A 27,490-nucleotide genomic window follows, 5' to 3' on the forward strand; every position below is an offset into this window, starting at 1 on the left:
AAATAGGAAAGAATGATTCAGAATATGAAAAAAACCTTATTTTTATGAAAAACTGCATATGTTAATATTTTTTTACTATAACATTTACTTTAACAAACACAAAGCATGCAGTCTAATTCACTCACTTTTAAGTGTTAAAATAGGCTTTATAACAATTCCCCAAAACATTCTTAAACTATGAAAATGAATACAAAACCAGAAACAAACTATGTGGGAACAGCCTAATCTTTTTTTTCCTATCTGAGGTGGTTGTTAGTCTAACAAAACAATGACTATGAATTTAGGGCACATAAAAAATAATTTGCTTTCCTTCTTTTCCCCTGGTAACATTTTTCTTCCGTTCTTTTTTGTCCTGGTTATGCTTTTTTCTCCAAATAACTTTTAGTTGAAATGAAAAATGTATTTACAATTTATTTTGGGTATTAAAAACATTAACTGAATTTTCCATTTCTTTGTTTAAAACACTTTCATATGCATTGATAAAATTTCTAAAGATCAGGTATAAAAGTTTTCTCAGTAAGTCTAGAGTAACAAGAGCAACAATAACATGGCTATTCAAAATTACAAATATTTAAATGGTCTTCACGCTTCTTACAAAAGACCAAGAGGTCAAACGTAAGTTGTTTCCGGATAAATGTTTCAATTCAATTTTTTGTTTCAATTCAATTTTTTGAGAAAATATACTTAGCTTGTGGGATTTTATATAAAGTGTGAGGTTAGGAGAGGTAACATGAAAAAAAAATTTTTTTTATCCCCTAACTAAAACTCTAAATAAAGTTACTGATTTTCATAAACTTAATGGGACATGATTTAAATCACAATCTTTGGACACTTTAACTATTCATTATTTTGTATGCAAATGAAACATTTACAGGCTGCATGACTTGACATAGGTTAATTTGTTCTAGGAAAAAACCAACTAACTCAAAGTAATAAATGATTTACGAATGATAATTAGGCAGATTTAGATAATATCCCAGAATAAAAAAGGAGGGGAATAAAACTAATAAAACTCTTGGTACAGGCAATTACAGATTACAATATATGAATAGTTCTTTAGACAGGTATCACCTAGTTCCCTGTCCTTTGAACGAGTCCATTTTAGCTCACTGTGGAAATGTCAAATTGTCACATCTGACAGTTATTAGCCACTAGGGGGCAGGGACTGCCCCAAACTATACGGCTCCTTACACAAGCAGATATTTAAAATAAATAAATATTTTAAAAGACCATAACTGCTTCAGAAGTATTTTCTCTTCCATGAAACACAGTCCTTTGAAAGTCAATAATGAATCCTATCATTAATTTTATTACTATATGGATTTTGTGGTAATAAACCTGTCCCTATGCACAATTTCATAAAATATGCAACCAACAGTACATAACAATGGCAAGTAATAAAAAATATATGGAATAGAATAAAAAGAAAAGGTGTTACGCACCTTCTGTAACTTTAGGCAGTTCTGGAGAGTAAAAAGGTATGAAAAAAGCAGAGGAAAGTAAGCAAAGAATATTAGCTGGGTAGAAAAGTATACAGGTTTAAAATTTTTAAAATACTACCCATATTTCATTTGAACTTCTGGTACATCAAAGTTTAAAAGACAATGTCCAAATCAAGTACAAGATGGAAAGATCCTCAGAAACTAAATTTCCAAAGTTAATTCTCTTATTCTTTTTCTGACAATGACTAAAAATACATTTATCTTCCTAGTTTTTCCTTTCTTTTAAGAAACAGCACCAACTAGCCCTTGGAGAAAACTGGGAAATAGATCACTTCCTGAGAATTATTTTTAGGTCAGCTCTGACTCATGCATTTAGTCTAGTTATTTTCACTCAAGGCCCCAAAACTTTACCCTGACACTCCCTTCATAATAGATTAGTCATAAAACACTGTTAGAAAGGACGAGATTGAAATAATTAAAAAAAAAAAAAACAAACCACAACACACGAGATATCTGTTCAAGCTGGCTTTTAAGGATTCAAGTCAAAGATTTCTTTTTTAAAATATGGTTATAAGAATGAAAAAGAAAAAGCCAAACAAAAACTTGACTTTACTTCGACTGCTAACAAAAATCCTCCTTTAAAAACCTTAAAAGCCTTCTGCTGAGAAACCCTACTTACTAGCGTAAACATTCAATTGTCACCAATAAAAACCACTAAAGACGCCACTGTTAGCATTCACAGTGAAGTATTACTTGGATGATTACTTATCTCTTAAAAGTAGATGGTGATAATTTCTTACTTGTTTTCTAACATCACCCAAAACTTAGATACATTTATTGTTTTTTTTTCTAAATGGGAATCAACAGCTATGATTTCAAAATCCATTAAAACATTAACACAAATTTGCAGACATTAAGAAAACTACTCTCTGGACTCCTCTAAACCAAAGCAACAGTTATTGATTTATGGAAAATGATATTAATAGTGAGATCCTTAAGGATCTTCGCAGTACACCTAAAATTGGTCTGAACTTATAACTTCTATAAACATGAAAATGTCTACATTTTTTGCTTTAGGCCTTAAAAAATTAAATGTCTTTTTTTTTAAGCTAGACATTTCATTCTAAAAAACAGCAACTCTTTTTATTGATTATGGTAATATTTCTTAATGAGGGAAACCAGATAATATTTCTTAATGAGGGGAAAACCAGGTATTTTCCCATGACTCAATGAAATGTATTGGTTTAAAACACGTCGTAGGCAATAAATAACATCTGGAAATACACAATATTTAAAGACAGAATGGCAATCATTCCCTCAATAAAATGTTCAACCCTGAAATGGCAAAAAAGTAAATAAATAAAATAAAAGCTGTTCAAAACAAATTAAACCACTATTCAAGGCATGAAAAATTACCATCAATTTCTTTAAGGCCATTCCCTCAATATACTCAATTGAGAAGACACTGGGGTCTAATGTTGGTGAGATGGTGACCCCAAGGGCTACGCAAGGGCTTCACCGGGGGAAGTAGCACAGGGTCTGACAGATGGGACTTGCCTCTGCCAGCAGAGCATCAAACCTGAAACCAGTAACAGGCTTACTAATTACTAAGTGCTGGGAAGGAATACTATATTTCAGGGAAATATCCACAGGCAAACAGAAAAGGAGCAAGTAAAATAGAATAGAGAAAGGACAGAGGCAAGTGGCTGAGTAAATAGTTTGAAGCATCTGAAACACCATTTTTATAGGTCAAAATGTTTGAATATTGGCTATTTCAGATGTTTTAACTGAACAGAACAAAGCTCCTATTTTAAAATGCTAATATACAATTTAGGACAAATCTAAGTTTTCTTACTAATATATATTATTTGGAATAAATCTGTTTTTTTTTTATTAATAAAGAGGAGCAACAACTCTATTCTTCTGCATACTAGCTGTTATTTCAACTGCTTTCTTTGAGATAAAGAATACAACACAAATTGTATCCACAAGGCATACAGAATCATTTTCTTACAATGTTTATGTCTTTATGAAAGAAATTTTAAAGGAATAACATTTCATTGTGAATTTTTAATAAATAAGTTTTCATCTTGTAACACAAAATAATCCATAGTAACATCCCTAAGGATATACTGATCAAAAATATCCTATTTAACTTCATGCCTAAGGATTTTATCCTGATAAGATAATAAGAGCTAGTATTTGTTGAGTACTTATTATACACCTGGCACTATTCTCATCACTGCCATATATCAAATAATTTAATCCTCACAACAATCCTATGAGGTGGATACTACTAATTATCACTATTTTGAGATAAAGAAAACGGAAACATAGAATAATCCAAGGTCACATGACTGGTAAGTGACAAAGCCAGGATCTGAAATCAAGCAGTGTGACTCGAGTTATGTTCTTAACCACTACACTTACACTCTGCACAAAAATACAACTACAAGAATATTCATGTCAAAATTATTTAAAGTAAGCAAAGACTGGAAATTTTAAAATAAATGATTAGTTAAATAAAATAAGATATATTCATATAATGGAATACTATGGTACTACTAACAATAATGTTGGGTTAAGTATTTAATAACATGAAAAATGTTCATTATAAGAAAAAGTAAGTTAGAAAACAGAATGTGAATTTTAAAAAAAGTTTTTAAATATGCATAGAAAAAAGACTGGAAGAATGTCTAACAAAACATCAACAGCAGTTATCTGAAGATTAAGTTTATAAGTGATTTTTATTTATTTAGTTTAATGTATCAATTTCTATAATGAGCAAGTATCATTTCTGCAATAAGAAAAATTATTTTTCAACTCCTCTGCAATTTAAGGTAAATCAGTAAGCTAATCATTTTGAGTAATGTCAAATTATATATTCACTTATAGATATACTGATTTCACATAACCATTTTTATTTAACTTTACCTTCCAAGAGCTGTGAGCTAACATTGACAAAATCGATTTTCTTCCGGAGATATCGCTGATTCAATTTCCAAATGCATGAAATAAATGCATTCTTTTCAGCAGTGCTGCTGGCAACCCACTTATATATTTTTTCAAAATGTAAATCAAATTCAGGATTTTCCTGAAATAAAAATATACAAAAGATATTGTTTTGGATCAGATCCCTTTTGCATTATTATAAAGTCTATATTTCTATATAGAAATGAAATACGAAAAGAAATTGTGAAAAGAACATGAAAAGAAGAAAAAATATGAAAAGAAGTTGTTCTTTTAAAAAAAAAAATCACCATTAAACATCAGCTAAGTGACTTACAGAGAACAGTTCAGAGAATTCAATTTATAGGAAAAACTTTACCTCCCAAAAGAAGCTGGATAAAAAAAACAACACAGTGTTTCGGTATTTTCCTTCCTATGCCCCTTAGGTATATGAGTAGAAGTATAGGATGTCTAGGTAAAAGCCTTGTGCCCTGGCTTCCTGGTCAATAAGATGACAATGGTCTCCAGTTTTGATGTGGACCTATTTTTTCTTTTTAAACTGCCTCTGGGGTTTTAGAGCTATACCTCTTCTTGGATGACAATTTACGATTATTCATAACTGTGATCTGACACTAACTCCTTCATAAAGAATATGTCTTCTAATTATAACATATGAGAAAGAAATACATTCTACACCCTGGTGTGGTTCCCAAGAACAAAAGAGATGAAAGCAGGGACTGATTCTGCCTTCAATTCTGCAAACAGAGAAAGATCAAAGGTGCCTCAAAAATTAAAAAATGCTGGCTAGCCTGGAAGTTCTTTCGAATGACCAAGAAGCTCAACCTGTGGGAGAAGTGCAGTCTCTTAAGCCAGCTTGCAGCAGTGATTTCGTACCAGGCTAATATTTCCCACTGAATGCAGAATCACTTGACTGCTATCTAAAACACGAAACCATATGGATGTATGCTCTGCTTCACATCAGAGGAATTAAAAATAGATTCAAATGTTCTTAATGTCCTACGGAAGGCTACTAGTATATCCGATTCATTCAAAGTGTCATTTTGTGGGGGGGGGGGGGCGATGTAAATAATCGCCTCCAGGTTAAAGGAGATGATATCAGACTTCCACTGTGAAGAGTGGGGATAATTTAGGGATCAGGACTTGACCTGGTACAACAATCACATAAAGGCAGCATGGAACTACTAATTAGCTCAATAAGCAGAACTGATGTATCAGAAGATTAAAAATCTGCATTTCCAATAAAAAGGTAATTGTATTACTTATAAAAAAAAATCTCAGAGTATTGGCAACTAATCTAAAACTTGATGGGAAATGATCATTTCCCTGGGAATACTTCCCATAATGCCATAAAAGAAGCTGAGTGCTCTAGTGGCAACACTCACACAGATCAATGTGTGACACTAAATGGCTGATGTTAGGCTATGTTTAAAAATTTTATGTTTTATATCCATATATAGGGTGCACACGCCAAGGTGCCTATATAAAATGAAAAAACAACAATATCCATTAAGAAAGCCAGCAATAGGAGGCATCAGCTGTGAGAAGGCATGCAGATTAGCATCAGCAATGTTAGTGAATTATGCAAGTCAGTGAGCTTATCAAGTGCAAAACTACTGAAGGAAAGAGGCTCTTTAATAAAGACACATTTCTAAAAAGCTCTTACTGTATTTTCTCTTAAATAGAAACCTAGCAAAAAAGTCTCTACTCTTGCTCTTTTCCCATGGCAACAGAATATATTAAATAAGTTATTAAAGTGTTTTGGGTACCCCTTAGGGATAAAGCTGCAACCCAGTGTGCCTAAAAAACTTCTAGAAAGGCATTCACCACCTTTGTTAGAAATCTGAATTCTGAATTGTGTATTTTAGTCATGCAAAGCTCTCCTAAGTTGTTTTTGCTTCATTTAAAAAGTATTTCACACTCAACTCAACAGCCTGTCATTTTGTCCAGCCTTTAGTTCCTCAGAGGTCTGTACCAGGATAAGGGTGAAATGAGACTTTTATTTTATTGGATTATTCTACAAAGGTAGCTTCTACTTCTTTGTGTCTTTGAAGTGAATGTGTGAGACTTGAAGGGTTAAGGCAAAGGGCACCTGCAGTTACATTTATGTAAGCCTTGCTATCGGCCCCATCACAAGTGGGTGTGATGCAAAACATTCCTGCAGAAGGAAGATGAGGGGCAGGGTGAGAGAGGCTGAGGGGGAAGGAGCACCTAATTTCACCAGAGGAGCACCACTTAATTTCTCTGAAAAAAGGGTATGGTTGTGAAAAGCCTGGACTTGTCAAAAATAAACATGGTCCTCTAACACGATTATTACGTTATTCAATTTTCTTAAAGTTTGAGTGTGGCTTCAGGGAAAAGTATAGGTATTTACATTCTTGTATCTTATTCTTTAAGTTCCTTAAAATAAGGGTGTGTAACTCACCATCACTTCCTTTACTTGAGCCACAGCTTTGAAACCATGGCCTCAAAGGCCAGCCTGGTTGCCTCTGCTGATGATTCTACATTAATTTGTGAAGACAAACTAAGGAAGACTCACTTTGGTTATAGCATTACACATGATGTTGAACTAGGTTTTATCAGAACAATGAAGGCTTTTAAAAAAAACTACACACAACACTTTACAAATGTGTACTAATATGTGGATTTTATATTAAATATACCTAACCTAAACACCAAAATATATAGCTATTTTGCTCCAGGGTATGTAAGTTGTGCACAAACATAACAACAACCCAAAAAAAAAAAAAAAAAAAGGCAAAAACAATGAAACCACATGCATACAGATTTATTTTAGTAGTGTGAGACTGAAGAGTGGGAGAATGGGAGGTTTAATAATACGCTTTAGACTAATTCTTGGTGAGTTGGGTTATAAAACAAGAAGTTTAGATCATCTTAGAAGACAGAGTACTACGTTAGAAAATGAAAGACACTTTCTGAACACAGGTTAAAGCACTAAGAAAAACATACTTTAATAGCATCCTTGGCATCTACCACAGCAAGGTCTCGAAGGGCCCAAGCAATCTGCCTTTTGTAGAAATCTCCTTTATCAGATTTCTTGACTTTGACCATCTTCACCTGCACAGGGCGTTCAGTTGTCACTGTCGAATAAAACACACTTTCATCAGAAATATTCTTATTCTTCACCCATTCATCCACTCATTGCAAATACAGCTGTCAGGTGCCTGTACATGGCACTAGAACAGGATGGTATTTCCCGATACATGCCACGACCGAGGAATGCACAGAGCATCAAAGGGAACATCTAAATCAGACAAAAGGTCAGAGCCAGATTCCTGGAGAAGCAAAGCTTCAGACCAGCTTTGAAAGAACAGTAGGAGCCCTAAAGAATGACTGACCTAAGTGAAGCCAAGGGGCCTGAAAGAGCCTAACACCATTTCAGAGCAGTGCTAAGTGGTTCAATATGGATGGTTTATGCAATAAAGTGGATGGAAATGAAGTTACAAAAAAAGGTGAAAGTTCCGATCACGAAGGGTCTTCATCTGAGGTTGTGGAGTGCTCTTAGAGGACTTTAATTAGGGAAATGAACTGCTCTAATTTGTTTCTAAAAACTACTCTGTCAGCAGAATAGTGGATGGACAGGAGTGAATGCCAGTACATCTAAAAATTTACATGAAGTGGTTGAATCTCTAAGAAATGTAACTTACCAAAACTGACTTAAGAACAGAAAATACGGAAAATCTTTTGTATTAAAGAAAGTGCATTAGTAAGAGAAAAATCTCTTCCCCAAAACCTAGTCCAACACAGGTTTACTGGTATCTTTTGCCAAGTTTTCCAAGGAAACATTCCAAACATACATAACTACTGCACTGTACAGAAAACAAGGGAACACTCCCAACTTACCTTATTGCTTTGGTTGTAAGGACAAAGGCAGTGTATAAAAGAAAATTAGAGGGCCGTGTCATTAATGAACATGGGTGAAAAATCTTACAAGTACAAATATACAAATAACTACAAACAAATACTGCACTGGCAAACTTAATCCAAGGGCATATACAAAAGGTAATATTTCATTTCAACAATTCTGAGATGTACACTTTTTTCCACAGTTTAATATTTCTGAAATCAGAGTATATCTTTTTTTTTTTTTTTTAAAGATTTTATTTATTTGACAGAGATCACAAGTAGGCAGACAGGCAGGCAGAAAGAGAGACGGGGGAAAGCAGGTTCCCTGCTGAGCAGAGAGCCTGATGCGGGGCTCAATCCCAGGACCCTGGGATCACAACCTGAGCCGAAGGCAGAGGCTTTAACCCACTGAGCCACCCAGGCGCCCCAAAATCAGAGTATGTCTTAACAATTGATGTAATATCATAGCACTTTCTAAATGGTACATAAAATAATATATGATATAATTGATGGTATCCGGTACATCATGACTGAGTTATGTCATTCCAAGAATTCAATTTATCATTTGAAAAACCAAATACAATTACTCACCACACTAATAAATTAAGGAAGTATATGATAATCTCAAAGATTTGAAAAAGCATTTGATAAAATTGAACATCCTTTCAATGATAAAAATCCAAAAAGAAAAAAAAGTCAAGAACAGAAGGGAGCTTCCTTTGCACTGTAAAAAACCCAATAGCAACTATACTAAAAAGTGAAGACATTCCTTTTGAGATCAACACTGTATTGATGGTCCTAACCAGCAGACTAAAGCAACAGAAATAAACAAGAGATATAAAGACAATTGGGGCGCCTGGGTGGCTCAGTGGGTTAAAGCCTCTGCCTTCAGCTCGGGTCATGATCCCAGGGTCCTGGGATCGAGCCCCGCATCGGGCTCTCTGCTCAGCAGGGAGCCTGCTTCCCCCTCTCTCTCTGCCTACCTCTCCACCTACTTGTGATCTCTCTCTGTCAAATACATAAATAAAATCTTTTAAAAAAAATAAAGACTATAAAGGAAGGAAGACAATATCACTATTTAGAGTTTGTGGACAAATAATCAGAATTAATAAGAGAGTCTAGCAAGACTGATATAGAAATCCATATAAAAAACCAACTGTATTTCCAGATTCCAATAAATGATTTTTAAAATATATTAATGTTTGATAAATTAAAAGCTTCTGCTCTGCAAAAGACAACATCAACAGAATGAGAAGACAAGCCAGACTGCAAGAAAACATTTGCCAAAGACACATCTAATGAAGGAATGTTATGCAAAATATACAAAGGACTCTTTTTTTTTTTTAAAGATTTATTTGCAAGAGACCACCTGTACACGTGGTAGGGGAGGGGCGGAGGAAGAGAGAGTCTTCAGCAGACTCATTGCTGAGTGCGGAGCTGACATGGGCTCCATCTCACAACCCTAAGATTGCAACCTGAGCTAAAACTGAGTTGTACCGTTAACTGACTATACCACCCAGGTGCCCCTATACATAGGACTCTTAAAAATCAACAATAAGAAAACAAAAAAACCTGATTAAAAAATGGCCAAAGACCTTAACAGATGTTTCCCCAAAGAAGGTATATGGATAACAAATCAGCATATGAACAAATACTCAACACCATGTTTTATCAAGGCAATGAAAATTAAAACGAGATGCCACTATACACCTATTAGTACAGCCAAATTCCAGAACATGACAACACCAAACACTGACAAAAATGTGGAGCACCAAGAACTCTCAAACATTGCTGGTTGCAAAATGATATAGCCATTTTGGTAGAAAGTTTGGTGATTTCTTAGAAAACTAAAGATACTCTCACCATATGATCCAGCAATCGCAGTCCTTGGTATTTACCCAAAGGAGCTGAAAACTTATGTCCATGCAAAAATCCACACATGGGTGGTTAGAGCAGCTTTATTCATAACTGTCCAATTGACAGTTGAGATATCCTTCCATAGGTGAGTGGATAAACTGTGGTACATCCAGGCATGGAATATTATTCAATGCTAAAAAGAAATGAGCTATCAAGCCATAAAGAGGCACGCAGGAAACGTAAAAGTATACTACTAAGTGAAAGAAGCCACACTGAGCAGGCTACATATTGTACGATTTCAATGATATGACATCCTGGAAAAGGCAAAACCATGTAAACAGTAAAAAGAACAGTGGTTGAAAGGGTAGGGGTTGGGGGGGAGATGGAAAGGCAGAACACAGGATTTTTAGGGCAGTGAAAATACTCTGTATGATACTACAATGGTAGATATATTTCATCATACATTTGTCCAAACCCATACAATGAACACCACCAAGAGTAAACCCTAAGGTAAACTATGGACTTTGGATGATTACAATATGTCAATGTAAGTTCATTCTTGCTAACCACTGCCATTGTTGCCAGTGGTACTGATAAAGGGGGAGGCTACACATATGTAGGGTAGGGGATATTTGTGCACTTCCTTCCTCAATTTTGTTGTAAACCTAAAACTGCTCTAAGAAATTAAGGTCTTGGATGCCTGGGTGGCTCAGCTGGGTTAAGCGTCTGCCTTTGGCTCAGGTCATGATCCCAGGGTCCTGGGATTGAGTCCCACTTCAGGCTCCTTGCTCAGCTGGGAGCCTGCTTCTCCCTCTGCCTGCTCTGCCTGCTGCTCCCCCTGGTTGTGTGCACGCTCTCTCTCTCTCTCTGACAAATAAATAAATAAACAAATCTTAAAAAAGAATTAAAGTCTTAAAGATATATTAGTGCTAATAACTTTTTATGATAGTATCAAAAAATCTAGGAATAAATACAACGTATGTGCAAAATTATTGAAAGCCTTTAAAACTGTAAAACTTATTTTTTAAATTTTTATTTTATTTTTTAGTATTTTGTTTCTAAATATTTTCTTTGTTTATTTGACAGACAAAGATCACAAATAGGCAGAGAGGCAGGCAGAGAGAGAGGAGGAAGCAGGCTCCCCGCTGAGCAGAGAGCCCGAATTGGGGCTCGATTATGACCCGAGCCGAAGGCAGAGGTCTTAACCCACTGAGCCACCCAGGCGCTCCAAAACTGTAAAACTTACTGAAAGGCATTAAAGAAGACCAAAGTAAATGGAGAACTATATCATGTCCATGGACAAGAAGACTCAGTATCATGAAAATACAAGTTCTCTTTGAACTGAACTACATATTTAAAACAATTCCAATTAAAATCCAAAAAAATCTGCCAGTTGCCAAGTGGATTCTAAAATTTAGGTAGAAGAATGAAGAATCAAAACAAGACATAATAAAAACTAGATGGCGGGGGGAGAATCAAGAAACGTGCACACTCATTTTCATCACTACAAACATGGAAACAGGTAAATTAAATATCAGAATGTGAATGGCAAAATTATAAAACTTTAAGAACACAGTATAGGAGAATACTTTTGCTACTCCAGGGAAGTTAATCTTTTTTTTTTTTTTTTTTTTTTTAATTTGGCTCCACACCCAGCATGGAGCCCAATGTGGGGCTTGAACTCACGACCCTGAGGTCAAGACCTGAGCTGAGATCAAGAGTCAAATGCTCAGCCAACCAAGAGGTGTCCTTCTAGGGAAGATATCCTAAATAAGATAAAAAGGTGGAAGCCATAAAGGACCAGACTGATTAATGAGATCTCATTAGAATTAGAAATTTCATTAAAAAGTATCAAAAAGCTAATACACAAGTCACATACTGAGATACATATAACCAACACAGGATTAGTAAATATATAGAACTTGTACAAATCAGTAAAGGGACAACCAACACAATAGAGAAATGAGCAGAAGGCTTTAAGGCAAATTTCTAAGACAAGGAAACCAAATGGCCTATAAAGTCATGAAAAGATGCTTAATTTCATCATTAATAGGGCAATGAAATTTCAAACCACAATGAGTACTATTTTACATACTATTTCTACCAGATTGGAATCAATTAAGCCTGTCAAAACCAAGTGTCAAAACCAACTTTTCACTAGGATGTAGAGAAAGAACTCCAAACACACAGTGCTTGTGGGCTTGAAAACCAGTGTAATTACTTTTGAAAATAATTTGGTATTAGAGTAGTGTTGAACACTTACATGCCTATGACCCAGCAATATTACATTTAGTATCAACCCTAGAAAATTCTTGCCTCTATCCATGAGGGCACATGGACAAACATGTTCACAGAGTGCTGTCTGAACAGCAAAACCTGAAAACAAACCTAATGTTCTTCATTAGTGGGATGTGTAAGTAAACTGCTACTCTCACAGGGTAGAACACTCCACAGGAGTGTAAATGAAAGAATTATTGCTATATGAAGAAACAGAAATTAAACTCATGAACACAAATATAATGTTGAGTGGAAAAAGTCAGAAAAGGATACATGCACTATCATTCAATTCACATCAAATTTCAAAGACATGCAAAACTAAACAATATGTTATTTGAGACTATAAACAAATATAGTAAAATGATAAAGAAAAGCAAGGAAAGACTGAACCAAAATTCAGGATACTAGTTACCTCTTAATGAGTGAGGGAAGAGAATGGGATTAGGGAAGGGCACACGGGACACTTCAAAGGTAATGGTAATACTCTTCTTACACTGGGTGGTAAGCACGTGAGTGTTCCCTGTATGGTTAGTCTCTGCACCTTATATATATGATATAGATTCTGTTGTATCTACTCAAAATTTAATTAAAGACAATTTTAAAAATGAATTTGTTGGCCCAACAGTTTTTCCAATTATAGAGACAATGAGAATATACATATATATATATATATATATTTAAGATTTTATTTATTTATTTGACAGAAAGAGAGACCACAAGCAGGCAGAGAGGCAGGTAGAGAGAGAGAGGAGGAAGCAGGCTCCCTGCTGAGCAGAGAGCCCGATGTGGGGCTCGATCCCAGGACCCTGGGATCACGACCTGAGCCGAAGGCAGAGGTTTTAACCCACTGAGCCACCCAGGTGTCCCGAGAATATACATATATTTTTGAAGATATTATTTATTTTGTCAAAGAGAGAGAGCACAAGCAGGGGGAGCGACAGGCAGAGGGAGAAGCAGGCTCCCTGCTGAGCAAGGAGCCCAATACGGGACTCGATCCCAGAACCCTGAGATCAGACCTGAGCTGAAGGCAGATGCTTAACCGACTGAGCCATCCAGACATCCTGAGACAATGAAAATATTAAAAACAAGGAGGAAAAGTCTCCTGGGTAATAAAACAATAAAAGAATGCCAAATAAGAGCTTTTTCTTACTAAATACCCACCTGTGGCACACAAAAAACAGTTCTTTTTCTTTTTTCCTGCTTTGCAGACATTGACAATACTCAGCAGGCGTTCATCGTTTGGTGTAAAAATGTCTCTCTGTAATGCATGCTTGATTGCTGTCATTTTTAATTAACTGAAAGAAATTGAGAGTATAGATATTAAGCTCATTCTCAAGATCATTTTATCTCATATTGTTCCATTTATGATTTAAAAAAATTATCTTATTTATGGCTAGTAAGCATAGTTAGAATGATTTCATACATCAACATACAAACATCATAAAAATAAAAAGTCGTTATGACTCGAAAAGAAATTACAGAACCAGCATTATCAAATTCCATAATCTTTGGAGTACTACCCAAATATGATAACAAAAAAAATTTTTAAGAAAAAAAAATAACGTATGCTCAATCTTAAATTATAAATTTCCTATATTAGGAGCTCTTACAACTCAACAATAAAAAACCAAATAACCCAATTAAGAACTGAGCAAAGGGTCTGATTAGACATTTCTTCAAAGAAAATATACAAGTGGCCAATAAGCACATGAAAAGATGCTCATGCAAACCAAGACCAAATGTGCTAACTACCACTTTACACCCACTAGAATGGCTAAAATAAGAAGACAAGTGTTGGTAAAGATGTGGAGAAAAAGAACTCTTTCATTGTTGGTGATTGTAAAATGGTGCAGCCACTTTGGAAAAACTGTTTGGCAGTTCCTCAAAAGGTTAAATATGAAATTACCATATGACCCACCAATTCCATTCCTAGGTATATACTCAAGCAAACTGAAAATATATGTCCACACAAAAATTTGTACATAAATGTTCCTAGCAGCATTATTCCCAATAGCCAAAAAGTAGAAACAACTCATATTTTCTAATTAATGAACTGATATAACAAAGTGAAGTATATCTACACAGTAGAATATTATTTGGCCATAAAAAGGAACGAAGTACTGATATATGCTACAACATTGATGAAACCTGAAAACATTATGCTAAGTGAAAGAAGCCAGTTAAAAGACAACATATTTTATGATTCTGCTTACATGAAATGTCCAGACTAGACAAATCCATAAAGACAAAATGATCTGTGGTTGCCAGGCTTAAGGAGCAAGAAGGACTGGTAATGGATATGGGGTTTCTTTTGGGGTGATGAAAATGTCCTTGAATTAGATAGTAGTAATGGTTATATAACCTTGTAAATACAATAAAGACTACTGAATGATACACTTGAGAGGGTGAATTTTATAGCATATGAATTATATCTCAATAAAGCTATTATAAAGAAAAAGGTTTCCACTTCCTTTTTCTCACTAAATTCAATGCCTTTTTTCAAATATCAACGTAGGTTAAGTATTTTTAAAAATCTCTTTTCAACTTTATTTTAAAATATGTATATTTATGTGTATATATATATTACTATTTTCCAATGCAAATGTGTGGTATTTCATACATGTGAACTTGCTTAGGAAATTAACTCTGGATAATGGCCACTTTTTTTCTCTATCTCTGCACTTGGTTCATGCAATTTCCTTTTCCTGGAATTCTTCCCCTCCCGCCCCCCCACCCCAGGAAGTTCCAACTCATTCTTCAAGATCCCACTAAAATATCAACTCTTCTGTGAGGCAGTGACAAGCATAAAAAGAATAATCATTTTATACTTCTCAAACATTTCACCTTTACTCTGCTAACATAACACAAACCCTGTTTTCTAGTTAGTTGTATTCTTTCTCCCATTAAAAATAGCTTTTTGTAGGAAAGGACTCTATCTTCTTCATCTTCATATCCCTAGAACTTGGCAAAGACATAGCAGGTATTTCAAAATTAAGCAAAAATGATAGCACCAAATGACATGACAACAATAGTTTCCCTGATTTCCCTTTTCCAATTCTCACATCTGTAAGCGAATGTCTGAGTTCAAAATCTGTCATATTTTATTCTCCTTTGTCAACATGAAATCTGCTGCCGCGTTCTGCTGATTTCCCCTCATCTACGTATAGTTTACCCTTCCTTTCATTGCTACCACACTAACCCAGGTTCACATCAACTATATCCATTTAACACTTCAGTATCTGGTTATCTCTCTGCAAGTTTCCACAATCCCAAACCCTGTATAAACAAATAATATTAAAACATAGCTTTCATCACAACATGCCCCTGCTCAACATTTTCCTAAGGTTCCCAAATACAGATCTTCCGGTCCAAGCCCTCTTCTCAGTGCAGTCTTTGCATCTTCGCTTAGTGCTTTTCCATGCAGGGAATATCATCCATCCAAACCCTAATTACACTTCATGGTTTATGTGAATGGATTCAATAACGACTTTAATCCAAACTGATCTCTCCTCTCAATTGCCAGAGCACTTTATAATCAAAAGCACTAAATAGAGCACTAAATAATCAAGCACATTCTGTCCAATTGATTCATGAGATCATAAGCTTGTAGATCTCAAGAATGCTCTTGAAAGGAGAGAGAAAGAGACGGTGCTCCCACATAGTTCTGTGTTCTTGCTTTGCAGGTACTCAGCAAATGCCTCTTGAGGTAACCTGAACTGAATAGTAAAAACTGGTCAAATGAGTAATAGTCGCCAACCTTTACCACACAGTCCCTCTTAGGTCAAAAGCAACAATGAGTGCATGGGATGTGTAAAGCAAGATGGGACTGGTTATACCTCATAAAGGAGTTAGGCATAAGGGAAAGCACTATGCCACCCTTTTTCATTCAGCAAATACTGATGCCTACTAAGTGCCAAGCACTGTTCTACGTTAGAGGTGAATATGACAGACATGTTCAGGAAGACAAGAACATCGTGCCCCAGTGGCATTTACATTCTAAGGGTCGAGTCTTTAGAGTACTTTTGTGTAAGTGAATAAATCACTAGAGATCCTCGAATAAAACTGTTTTCCCAGTTTAAGAATCCATGTCTGACCACGTTTCCAGAAATAGTGAGCTACTGTTCTCTGTACTGGTTCTTGTTTCCTCAAAATCAGCTGGCCCATTACACTGCGTGACAAAGAGCTTGTCAATCTGAGCGTCCGCGTGGGTCGGGCCCTGTGAGCTATCGAGGCAACTGAGCAAGTGAAGCATTGTCATCCAGAAGAGAAAACTGTGCACAGAGACCGGAGAATGCGCTTCAGAGATCTAGAAGAAAATGTGGATTTGGACAAAGAAGAAGGCACTGTCACGTCCTTTTCTCCTGGTCCGCGCCAAACAGCGAATGATCAGGGCCATTCTGCACAAATGAAACCTGGTTTTTATGGGTGAAACAGGGAAGGGATGTGTGGGAATTGTTCTCCCAGCCCCCAGGACAACGAGGAGTTGGCGGATGCTCCTAGCGGACTCTGAGCCTCACCCAGACACAGGGGGAAAGGATGGGAGGCCAGACGGCGGAGAGACAGGTACCCGACCCTGGACGCGGAGCCAGCAGCGGGACTGAAGCGCCGCCTCAGACCCGGGCACCGCCTGTCTGCTAATCTGTCCACCGCCGCCGGAAGTACTGGGCAGCCACGGCCCAAGGCTTACCGCAAGGCCCGACCGAGCCCGCCCCGTGCCAAGGCGGGTCCTCCAAGAGAGAGACCGGACAGGGCCGCAACGGCCACCGCTACTAGCCTGAACCCGTCACCTGAGCCGTTCCGCCACCACTTCCCATTTCCGGGCACGTGACAAACCCCACGCCGGAAGTCGACCCCGTAGAAAAGGAAGGAGAGGGGCTGATGGGCGTGGCAAAGCGGTCGCGGTCCCGGTCCCATTGGAGGGGCGTGTCAAGGAGAGGCAAGGGCGGGGCCTCTGTCGCCCGGAGACCGCCTTGGCTCCCGGGAATTTCGTGTTGCGTGCTATTACTCTCTTTAGAAAAGTTATTTATTCAGATATTTCCCGCAATTTCATTTAGGAAGCTATCCGATTAAGTGTTTTCTTTTTTTGTATATGTAAAGGTCTGTTAACCCGAGGTCCTTGCTACTTACAACATGGGGAGTTTAAATGACTTAAATCAGAATTTCTGAGGGGCGAGACTCAGACTTCAATACTCTCAGTATCTTCCGAGGAGATCCTAAAATGCAGCTACAGTCGAGAACAATTGATGTAGTGACCGTGACAGTCTAAGTGTGGTTCACAGACCAGCTGCTTGGGCATCAGCTGAAGTTTTTTTAGATACTGCGGACTCTCTGGCTCGCTTCAGATCTATTGAATCCGAATCTGCATCTTAACAAAATGAGCCCTATGCACATTTAAGTTTGAGAAGCACTGATGATGCCGAGGTTGCTGTTGCAGGCAGATAATTCATATTCCATATTCCTGATCCTGGTTTTATGTGCAGAAGTGATTCAGGTGCAGAAGTGATTGAGAGTATAACCAGGTGCAGAAGTGATTCAGACGTGAATTCTATGCTGACAAGTTCACAGGTTGGTAGGTGCAAATACATATAAAAGATACAAAATAAGGGACCAAAGAGATGTGCAGGTGAGATAAGTGTGCTGGGAATTCAAAGGTGTGACTTCTTTGGTCCTGCTCAACACAGTCCTTTGCAGGCATTCTGCAGGGATCCGTTTATGTGTGCATTCAATTTATTTGAACAAACAATGCCATCTCTATACCAGGCATTGTGTCAGGAGCTAGAGATACAAAGGCAGGGATTCCATTCAAAAAGAGGGCACACTCTGATTGGGGAAACAGAATGAAACACATGGATAAATTATAGTTTGGTGAGGTAAACACAAAAGAGACTACCATGGGACTGTAAAAGAAGAAGGGACTAATTCTCTCAGGTGTGGAGTCACTGAGAAAGAGAAAGATAACTGTGTGAAGCATCTTTCAGAGTTTATCTGAATAAATAATTTGTTGGAAAAATTCAGAATTAATAAGGACTTATTTGCTGCTGAGATTAATATGCTCTAGTTAATGCTACTTGGAATGATTTTTGATTTCATTAAATGATTTTCCTTTTAAAAGCAGGATCTGTATCTAGCCCTATCTTTAAAAGGACCCATTTGGCCCTTCGTGCTCAGTCCTAGAACTCTTACCGTGGACTCTATTTAGGTGACAATGCATGTGCTCTTTTGTCCTATTATGCCTTTTTTTTTTTAAACAACTATGTTTGTGGCTCTCTTCAAAGATGGAAAGTGAATTGCATTTCAAAAGTCTGGACTTCTTCCTTAAACTCCAAATTTGGGTACAGACCACCTCCCTAACATCTCCACTTGCATGTCTTTTCAGACATCTCAACCTAATGGGTCCAAAAGTAAATTATTCTTTCCCCTCTCCCCTCTCGGCTTTCCCCAAAAAAGAGGCTGAAACAAAGACCTGTGTACAGAAGTTCTTAAGGGCTTTGACCCCAGAGAGCAAAAGTAAGAGAAGGGAGAGGGAAAGTAAAAGAAGGAAGAGGGAGAGGCAATATAATGATGTGTTATTGAATTGGTTATCACCACATTTGAATATTTTCTTGATCCCTTAAGACCTTCTCAGAAATTTCATGAGATAAGTCTCAAAACTGCCCACTGAAAGCAAGAATGGAGACCGAAGTGACCAAGAAATAGTGAGAGTTTCAAGTTCACTGAATTCCATTCTGTGTATTCTGGTGGAAATACCCCTCCACCCAACCCCTGGGGAACTAATCATTATTATCTAGCAAAACCTAGATTTGAGAATTAGGAAACATAAATCTGTAAGTGAGTCACTGATAAGATGGGCCAATCCTTCTTCAATTCTTGTGTTTCTGGAGCCATGTCTTTGAGTGTCCAGGGATACTCCTTTTTTTTTTTTTTAAATATTTTTTATTTATTTAACAGACAGAGATCACAAGTAGGCAGAGAAGCAGGCAGAGAGAGAGGGGGAAGCAGGCCCTCTGCTCAGCAGAGAGCCCGATGTGGGGCTTGATCCCCGGACCCTGAGACCATGACCTGAGCCGAAGGCAGAGGCTTAACCCACTGAGCCACCCAGGCGCCCCCAGGGATACTCTTTATTGGTTGGTTTTGGCATTAACCACCTCTTATATGACACCACCACAACTCCCAGCAGCTACGTTAACTGGGTTTGTAGCAAGACATTTTACTACTTTTATAAGACTGGCTGCTACTGAGCGATGAGTGATATCGCAATATCAGTGGATTCCATGGTGCTGTGTATATTGTCACCGTGCAGTTGGTTTGGTTTTTAGCTGTGACATGGTTTCCTTGGTTGAGATAATGTTGAGCACGAATATTATAATTCTGGTGGTCATAGACATTGGCAGAGTCACTGCAGGCAAGAGAGAAAAACCTAGACATCTGTAAAGATTTTTATTTCAGGCCACTTGTCTCTCTCTCCAAAGCAGATAACGAAGAATAATCCTTCATGTTCTGCCAGCTGGGAAGATTTCCCTTCACCTCTGTTCTCTAGATCCTTCCTTGCGTGGAGCTATATAGAGAGCAACAGCAGTCCAGTCCTGTCTACCTACCAACGTAATATGCGAACTCATCTGTGAACCAGGTTTAAATTTTTTATTCTGTGTTAGGTGGACATAGGGACATCCTAAAAGGACGTAGGAGTGTGTTGATGAACAGATGTCACTGCCACTTACTTAGAAGTAAGTGCCAGGAGTCAGACCCACTCAGTCATGTAGTTTTTACTTGTGTCTGCTGGAGCTGCTCAGGCTCAATTCTATACCATTTCCATACTTCATTCATTCCTGCTGTATCCATGTGCTTATGACTTGATGGGTGATGGGTCTGATCCTATGCAGGTCATGACAAATAGCTCTCGTTTTTCCAGGGACTAGTTCTCTGCCTCAGAGACCATAACCTTGTAGAACATGAGGGACCTGTACTGCAACTCTCTTACTGGAGGCTTTCCAGAAATGTCAAAGTGTGTTTTTTTAAAAATCTATCATAGATCCCTCTAGCACCATGAGATCTGCTCAAACGAATGACCTGAGCATTAAGTAACTTGCATTACAGCCCTTGTGAGAGCATATCTAAGCGATGGGTACTTAGTTTCACAAGTTCATTCCAACACCCTTACTTCTGAGAAACACATTCTAGTGGTGGTTCTTTAGTCTCACGTGATAAATTCATTCATTTTTTAGAAATTTTATTTATTTATTTGCTTATTTGAAAGAGAGAGAGAGAACAAACAAATGGAGGGGCAGAGGGAGAAGGAGAAGTAGGCTCACTGCTGGGCAGGGAGCCCGACGTGGGCTTGATCACAGGACCCTGTGATCATGATCTGAGCCAAAGTCAGAGGCTTACTGACTGAGCCACCCAGGCACCTCAATAAATTCATTCTAACATTTCTGTTTCTCTGTTTTCTGATTCCTTTCTCAATACTCATTCAGAATTGTTCTAGTAACATGGGGCTGATAAGGTTATTAGGGGATTAAATGAGTCATTATTTATATATAAAAAAAAGAATTGTTCTAACATCTCATTTAGCACAGACCATCATCATATCCAGCTTTAAGAAGACATCGGGGTTTTGTATTAGAACTGACTCCAGATGACTTTGTGGAACATTAAATCCAGAATCACAGGCAAATGGCCCCCTGATATAAATTCTCCCCTGTACAGCCTTATAACCAGATCCCTCTGGTATAACACTCTAAATCGTCACTCTCACCAATATTCCCCTGGTTCACATTGGTATGTTGTAGCAGTCTTGCAATTCCTTATGAGTTAGTCTAATTCAGTAGTTCTATACCAGGTGTGATTTTGATGCCTAGGGAACGTTTAGTAAGGTCTGGAGACATTTTTGATTGTCATTATTAGAGGGGTTCTACTAGAATCTAGTAGTGAGATGCCAGGGATGCTATAAATAACCTGCAATACCAGGACAGCCCTCCACAACAAGGAATTATCCAGCTCAGATGTCATAAGGGCTGAGACTGAGAAATCCTGGTCTAGTTACCCTTATAGCAGGAATTGCCAACGCCCGCATAGGCTGTGTTGAGATCTGACTGTGGTTACAGGCTTGAGGTAATGAAGGTAATGGGGGTGGATATTGAGGGAAATAAGATTATATTAGGAAGCCCTTGCCTCAGATATATTCTCTGCAGAATTTCTGTGCAAGGAGAGGCTGCTTTATCAAGAGGAAAGAGATTGTTGGCACAGAGGATAACAAAAAATCTGAGGGCTTAGGAGTATAAGGCATGCCCACAAAAATGTCCACATGCTGGACCTCAAGGTCCCATTATTTTTCCATTAGGACCCAGGCTTTGACATGGGTGATGTTTCAAAAGCTGTGCAGACTTCTTCATAATTCTGCCACACTTACGATTATTTGTTGTAGCTGATTTTTAGCACAGTTTGCTCTGTGGCTACATGGTCCTAGAGGACTTATGGTTTTCACAGTGTGCCATGATCGGCTGCACACAGCCTGTCATTTTCTTTCGTTAAGCTCTCCAAAGCAGTTAACAGACATCAGCCCATCTTAGAATTGCTATTACTGCCATAATGCTGAAGTACCGTATGTACCACTTAACCCAATGCTACATCTTCTGTCTGTCCCTCCTTCCAATCTACTGGAGCTGAGAATCATAAATTGTCACGTTACTCTATGCCAGCGGCTATCACCCCTTGGGATTTACCACCAACCACTTACCACCAGCAGGGGTCCTTATTGTCTTGTGATCCATGTTATAGGCTCAGCCTCTAAAATCTGCTCCTGAAGGTTTCTTGTCTAGAGCCAGTTTTAGAGCCTAGGCTTCCGAACCCAAGATGAAGGGTTACATGCTTGTAGTTTATTTGAGAATATGAGTTCAGGAAACAGGGTGAGGGCACAGAGGAAATAAAATAGAGGAGGTAAAACCAATACAAGGGTACATTATTGAGGTGGCCTAAGCTATGGCCTACTTTGATTGATCTTCTGGTGCCTTCTGAGAAGCCTTATGGAATGTCTTTCAGAATTCTTCACTGGAATGAAGGAGAAAGAGGAAAGCATTTATCCATCCCTTCTTGTCTACCTGTCATTGGTCAAGATTGCTTCGCAGGCTTCTGGTTGCACATGGGTGTGGAGGGTTGTTTTCTGCAAGTATCCCATGCTATGAGCAGGAAGTGAGAGAGACAAGGTGCTGTTCTGTTGCTCTTGAGAGAAGCTGGTCGATACCTGTGCAGAACTGTTCACTGCCCAACGCTTAGAATAGGAGGCGGAGATGGAAGGATTTAAAATGATGCATGACTTGGAGGTGGGTACTTATAGGATGCCTCAGCTGAAGAATGTACAAAAAAATAAATAAAATGATGCGTGAAAGGCTTCTAAACACAGCTTCTCCCTCAGCTTTCTCTATCTGGACTACTGGTATCTCTCTCTTCTCTCTCCCTCACATTCCACATCCAATATTTCAAGAAATCTTACTGCTTCTACCTTCAAAGTAAATCCAGAATCTGACCACTTTTCACTATCTTCATGACTATTCTTTCCTTGATTATTGCCAGTATCACGTCTCTCCTAAATTACTGCTGTCCAAACTATCTCTTACAGCTCCCTGCGCTCTGCTTTTCTATCCTTGTCTCCTCACAGTCCCTTCTTAACACAGCCTCCTGAGCGATCCTTTTAAAAACACGAGTCAGATATGTTACCCTTTGTTCAGAATCATCCAGTGGCTCCAGAGTAAAAATCAAAGGTCACACAATGACCTACAAACCTCTACACCATCTGATCCTCTGTCCACCTGCCAGGACTGCATCTTCCACTATCCCACTTGATCACTCTAGTCTAGTTCCTCAGACCTCCTTGTTGTTCCACAAAAAGTCCGGGCAAACTAGACCTTGGTGCTTGCCTTTTCCTCTGCTTGGAGTGATTTTCCATTAAATATCTGCATGACTCACTACTGCATCCTTTTCAAGTCTTTGCTCAAATGTCACCTCAGCGATGGCTTCCACAATAGCCCTATTTAAATTAGTGTCCCAGGGGTGTCTGGCTGGCTCCGTCAGTAGAATGAGTGACTCTTAATCTTGGGGCTGTGAGTTCAAACCCCACACTAGGTGTAGAGATTACTTAAGAAAAAATAAAATAAAATAGTGTCCCAACCTAGCATTCTTTATCTTCTGTCTTTGCTTTGTTTTCCTCTTCATGGTTCTTATTACATCCTGGAATACTATGACATTACATCCTGTCATATATGGTATTTGTCTACTTGCTCTTTCTCTTTCTCTAGAATGAAGCTTTATGAGGCAAGGACTTTTATCCATTTTGTTCAGTTGTATTCCCAGTTCCGAGAACTCATACCAATGCACTTATTATGTTCTATATACTATTGTAAGCACTTAACATGTATTAACTAATTTAATCTTCACTACAATGCTGTGAGGTAAGAATCTTTATGATCCTCACTTTGAAGACTAGAAAATGGAGGCACAGATTAATTACTTAGCCCCAGGACACATAATAAACACATAGTGGTATTTTAATGAATATCTCTTTACGTTACTATCATCACTGGGTCATGCAGAACTAGGTTTAAGTCTGGTCTTCACTGGTTCAGTGACCACAGGGAAAGTTACTTAATTAACTCTACTGACCCTCAATTTTCTCATCTGTAAGTTCAAAATAATAATCCCCAACTTTTGGGACTCTCATGCAATTTGCTGAGATATTTCTGGTAAAGCACTTGGGATAGTGCTTGACACATAGTAAGCAGTCAAAACCTGATAACTGCTATGACATGCTGGTTGATTTAGAAGATTAGATCGGGTAGATTGAGGTTCTTGAAAAATGAACGAAAGTCCCTCAGGCTCTGAGATCCTGCTTCCTTTTCATAGACAGAAGGCCACATGTATGAACATAGATCACATAGGAGGTAATCTCATGTTTGGATAGCATGAAATAACTTTTTCATTGTTAAAAAGCTCTGAGGGATCGGGCTTTCTGCTCGTTGGGGAGCCTGCTTCCTCCTCTCTCTCTCTCTCTCTGCCTGCCTTTCTGCCTACTTGTGATCTTTGTCTGTCAAATAGATAAATAAAATCTTTAAAAAGGAAAAAAAAAAAAAGCTCTGAGGGATAAGTTTCTTCCAAGCAGCCAAGAGGGGTGAATATTGATGATGACAGCATTAGTGGGATTACTGAAGTTAATTGCTTCCTCAGAGAAATCTCTCTTGATACCTTGCTCCAAAAAAGCAGAGGTGGGAAGCTTGTGGATTCTTAACGATCTTGGAGCACTCCGAATAACTCTTTTCCTCATTTTCCACCTCTTGGAGGCAGAGGGGGAAGCCCTTTTCCTCTGTTTGAAACCCTGAGGAAGGAACAGCAGAAGTGTCCTTCTCCAGGGCTCTGCTCGATGATACACCCATGGATAGCACAACTGACTCTGTGGACTTTCTTTAGTGAGAAACCACAGGGCTCACAGAAATGGACTTTCACATAGCCCACTAACACTGCAGTCCAACTGTCCCCTAGTTGACATCTGATTGATTTTAATTGCATACGAGGCCAAGAGGCCTTTTTATATCTAAAGAAATCATATAAGTTTATATAGTTTCATTTTTTTCCTTATTCCTGACTTTGGGGACTTTGATTATGTCAGTTCTTTGGATTTCTCTCTTTTCTTTCTCTTAGCATTGTTTTTTCACAATTCAATTAGGCACATTTCTGTCTAAGGAAGGAAGAACAACTTCTCAGAGATGTCAGATCATTAGTATGAATACAAAGAAAACCAAGTAGTATTTTTTGGAACAATGAGAATCGCAGTGCTCCACTTCCCACGCTCTTTCTTTATAAATGGCTTTAAAAGTGTCAAGATGACAGAACAGTGTCTACTCTTATGAATATAATAATTGTTTGTTTTAAGCTTTATTAGAAACAGATATAAATATCCCATAATACTTTTCATTTCTTTGCAGCTTTAGTGAAGGAAGTCAGAGAACTATTAAATGACAGTGATAATTCTCCTTGCCACTATTAATTAAGTAAATATAAAAAATGAATATTTGCTATGTAACAGATGCACATTTGAACAACACAGAAAGTAATACAATAAGATATACAGATACAAGGAAGACAAAGTTTGGCTTGCAGAATCACATTGTGTCTCATGCTTTTTTAATGCAGCTGCCTTATTCAATGTACATATTGTGGGGTGATATTACAATAAAATACATGGTGCTAAGTTCCCTGCACACACTCAGAGGGATTCTTTCAGAAGTGCAGAGATCAGCTCTTAACTAATTCTGAATCTCTTCTGGGAAATGGCCACCATGGACAAAAATATACATATTTTAGCTTGAAGTTGAAGTTAATGATTCTCAGCATGACTTTGTTAATATACTTGGGTCAAGCACAGGACATAGGATTTTTCTTCTCTCTGCACGTGGGGAATTCAGGAACAATGCCACTGGCAAACTTACACCTGCACCTTAGAAGTGAAGGAAACTAATATAACTATAAATGAATACACGGGCTTGACCACATTAATTTTTGCTAAAAATCAGATTTCATGTTGAATACTCCAACTGCTTAAGACTTATAACCGTCCTTAATTCCAAGACATTATTAAATTGTTAGTCATTTCATGGATTAAACTCCATGGCAATATATTTTCACATATACTAAGTAATATGTTTAAACAACAGTCAATAAGTAACTTTCTAGTAAGTAGCACTTACACTGTACAAAGGTAAGACTGCTGTTACTGTTATTACTTAGTGGCAAGGAGTATAGATAATTAATTTTTACCTTTAATGAAGTCTCTTGAAGATCAAGGACTTCCTAGGAGAGGCATGAAATGAGTTTCCAAGACTGCTTTTCCCTTAGAAATGTATATAAAATCTGGTACTTCTGCAGTAAACTGATTACCTATTTTTTCACAGCATCTTCAGTCTTTCAGAAAGAATATTTAAATTGGTAGTGAGCAGAGAAGGGATAGTCAAACCATGAAATAGGAAAGCACAACGGTTATGAGAAATTCAGTAAAAGTGGCCTCCAGGAGGTTGTCCAACCTAGAATGGTTATATAAGAAGAATGTACAAAAACTTGGTATGAGGACTAACCATCCGAGAAACGTGAGCTCACCTGGACTACATTTCCATCAGCATGGTTGAAATCAAAGACTTGTTTCTGAAATCTATGGATGCCTACAAAATTTATTTTCTCTTTTCTTGATGGTAAAACAATTGGAGCTTGTTAATATCTGCATTGGTGGAGAATTGCAAGTATTTTTACTTGACTTAATATTCTGATCGGTGTTAATTATCAGGACAGTTTACGGTTTTTATTTTATCTGGTTGTTTGTGTAAGGGCAGGAAAATTTTTGAAAGCACAGTGGATTACTCACTTCCTTAACATTTTCAGTGTTTTCTTTCCCAATACTTAAACGTTGTGGTAAAAATATACATAACATAAAATTTACCATCTTTACTATTTTAGGTGTACAGTTCAGTGGTATTAAGTACATTCATATTGTTGTGCAACAAGCACCCCATCCATCTCCATAACTTTTCATCTTGCAAAACTGAAACTCTGTGCTCATTAAACAATAGCTCCCTATCACCCTCTCCCCCAAGTCCCCGGCAATCGTCATTCTTCTTCTTCTTTTTTTTAAGATTTTATTTATTTATTTGAGAGAGAGCACAGAAGGAGAATGAAATGGAGAAACAGACTCCCTGCTGAGCTCTCTAGCCTGACACAGGGCTTGATCCCACCACCCTAGGATCATGACCTCAGCCGAAAGCAGACACTTCGCAGACTGAGCCACTCAGGTGCCCCAATCATCACTATTCTTACTGATGTCTTCTTTTAATGAGATTTTTTAAAACAGAAAATTAGATGATTAAAAATATTACATTAGATTAAAAATTGTATCTCTTTAAGTACCCTACATATAATATCTGGGAAGTAATTATGTTAATGAATAATTTCCTGGCTCAGACTTTCCCAAGAAGGGAAAAGTGGCTGCTTTCACGTCATGAATAGCTACTCTCAGAGGATGTGAAAACAAGTGGCTGAAATGTCCATTA

The 27,490-nt window shown here is 37.7% G+C and overlaps 1 protein-coding gene across 8 annotated transcripts in view; it reads right to left on the reverse strand.

Moving 5' to 3' along the window:
* The window catches only part of EXOC1 (exocyst complex component 1), a 56,467-nt gene extending 39,220 nt beyond the window's left edge, over positions 1 to 17,247 (reverse strand). For 2 of the 8 annotated variants that reach the window (XM_032851253.1, XM_032851262.1), the window contains exons 1-5: positions 17,098 to 17,247; positions 13,572 to 13,705; positions 7,380 to 7,510; positions 4,377 to 4,536; positions 1,443 to 1,463 (exon numbers count right to left, since the gene is read on the reverse strand). In XM_032851253.1, the coding sequence (XP_032707144.1) occupies positions 1,443 to 1,463; positions 4,377 to 4,536; positions 7,380 to 7,510; positions 13,572 to 13,695 (436 nt within the window). In that variant the 5' untranslated portion in view covers positions 13,696 to 13,705; positions 17,098 to 17,247. The remainder of the gene's footprint in view (positions 1 to 1,442; positions 1,464 to 4,376; positions 4,537 to 7,379; positions 7,511 to 13,571; positions 13,706 to 17,097) is intronic. The other 6 variants (XM_032851274.1, XM_032851268.1, XM_032851301.1 and 3 more) reach the window with 4 other exon arrangements.
* Between the last annotated feature and the right edge of the window lie 10,243 nt (positions 17,248 to 27,490).

Source organism: Lontra canadensis, unplaced genomic scaffold, assembly GCF_010015895.1.
Source record: "Lontra canadensis isolate GAN:19392208 unplaced genomic scaffold, GSC_riverotter_1.0 scaffold1, whole genome shotgun sequence".
Lineage (NCBI taxonomy): Eukaryota > Metazoa > Chordata > Mammalia > Carnivora > Mustelidae > Lontra > Lontra canadensis.